We start from the raw sequence: 1,141 nt of genomic DNA on the forward strand, positions 1-1,141 counted from the left end.
AACCTAAACCCAAACCATCCTCAAGAGAAAGCTGATGCTGCAGGGGGAGCTGCTGCTGCAGCGGCAGCTGCTGCCCTGGGCTTAGTTCTGTCTCCTGCTGCTGCTGCTGCTGCTGCTGTTGCTGCTGTTGCTGCGCCTGCTGCTGCTGCAGCAGTGTGTGAGCATCCTCCCCGTCTGAGAAACTGTCGTCACGAGCAGCAGATAAAGGACCCTTCACTGCTGCTGCTGCTCCACCCTGCAGCTGCTGCACCGCCACCCGCAGCACACACTGCTCTTCTAGTGCTGCGTTTTTCTCTTGTTGCAGGTTTGTGTTGTTTCCTTTGAATAGCACGAACTGTGCATACAGCCGGCTCAATGCCTCCTCAACTTTATCTAATACATAACCCTGGCCGTTCTCTAAGAAACTCTTCTCGCCCTCAGGAGCAACAACAACAAGAGGTCCTTCATGTGCTGCTGCTGCTGCTGCTGCTGCTGTTGCTGCACCAGATGCTGCTGCTGCTCTCCCTGCGCCGGGGCTAGCCTCTAGACAGCGTATCTCCTCTTGTAAGAAACGAATGATTCTCTCCATTTCTTCTATTCTCTGAATATAATTATTATAAGGACGAACCAAAGCNGTAAGAAACGAATGATTCTCTCCATTTCTTCTATTCTCTGAATATAATTATTATAAGGACGAACCAAAGCGTTCGCTTGCATATCTACAAACTGAACTGCACCCAGGCGCCCTATACGCTCTAGGATTTCGTGAGCTACAGGCAGAGAAGACGGCAGCACCATGGTGCCCCGCACCATCGGCTCACTGCGAAACGTTGACATCTTCACCTACAGTTTCAGGTGTATGCAAGCGCTTCAAATGTAATATAAATACAAATTTTTCTACATACAACACACATACAATACACTGCTGCTGCCTCGTCAATACCCTCTCCTCAAACAAATACTCCCTGCTAGCCACACGTATGCCTCCTCCTGATGCTCGCTGCTACTCCTGCTGCAGCAAAAGCAGCAGCAGCAGCAACCAGGAAGCGGGGAGGAGGGTGTAGGGGCCCACCGCGCCGCTGCTGCTGCTGCTGCAGCCGCTGCAGCTGGAGTCCTTTAGCTCGCCTGAATAGCGTGAAGGCGATGAGAAGAGAAGGAGCGG

At 52.1% G+C, this 1,141-nt stretch overlaps 1 protein-coding gene across 1 annotated transcript in view; it reads right to left on the reverse strand.

The window, feature by feature from the left end:
* EMH_0076600 (vacuolar proton-translocating ATPase subunit, putative) overlaps positions 1-816 on the reverse strand; it is a gene marked incomplete at both ends in the record, with an annotated part of 1,010 nt that extends 194 nt beyond the window's left edge. The window contains 2 exons of the mRNA XM_013499739.1: positions 1-580; positions 775-816. Coding sequence (XP_013355193.1) covers positions 1-580; positions 775-816 — 622 coding nt within the window. The remainder of the gene's footprint in view (positions 581-774) is intronic.
* Positions 817-1,141: the final 325 nt, after the last annotated feature.

The sequence above is a fragment of the Eimeria mitis genome, genomic scaffold, assembly GCF_000499745.2.
Source record: "Eimeria mitis Houghton genomic scaffold, Emh_scaff4618, whole genome shotgun sequence".
In the NCBI taxonomy this organism is placed as follows: domain Eukaryota; phylum Apicomplexa; class Conoidasida; order Eucoccidiorida; family Eimeriidae; genus Eimeria; species Eimeria mitis.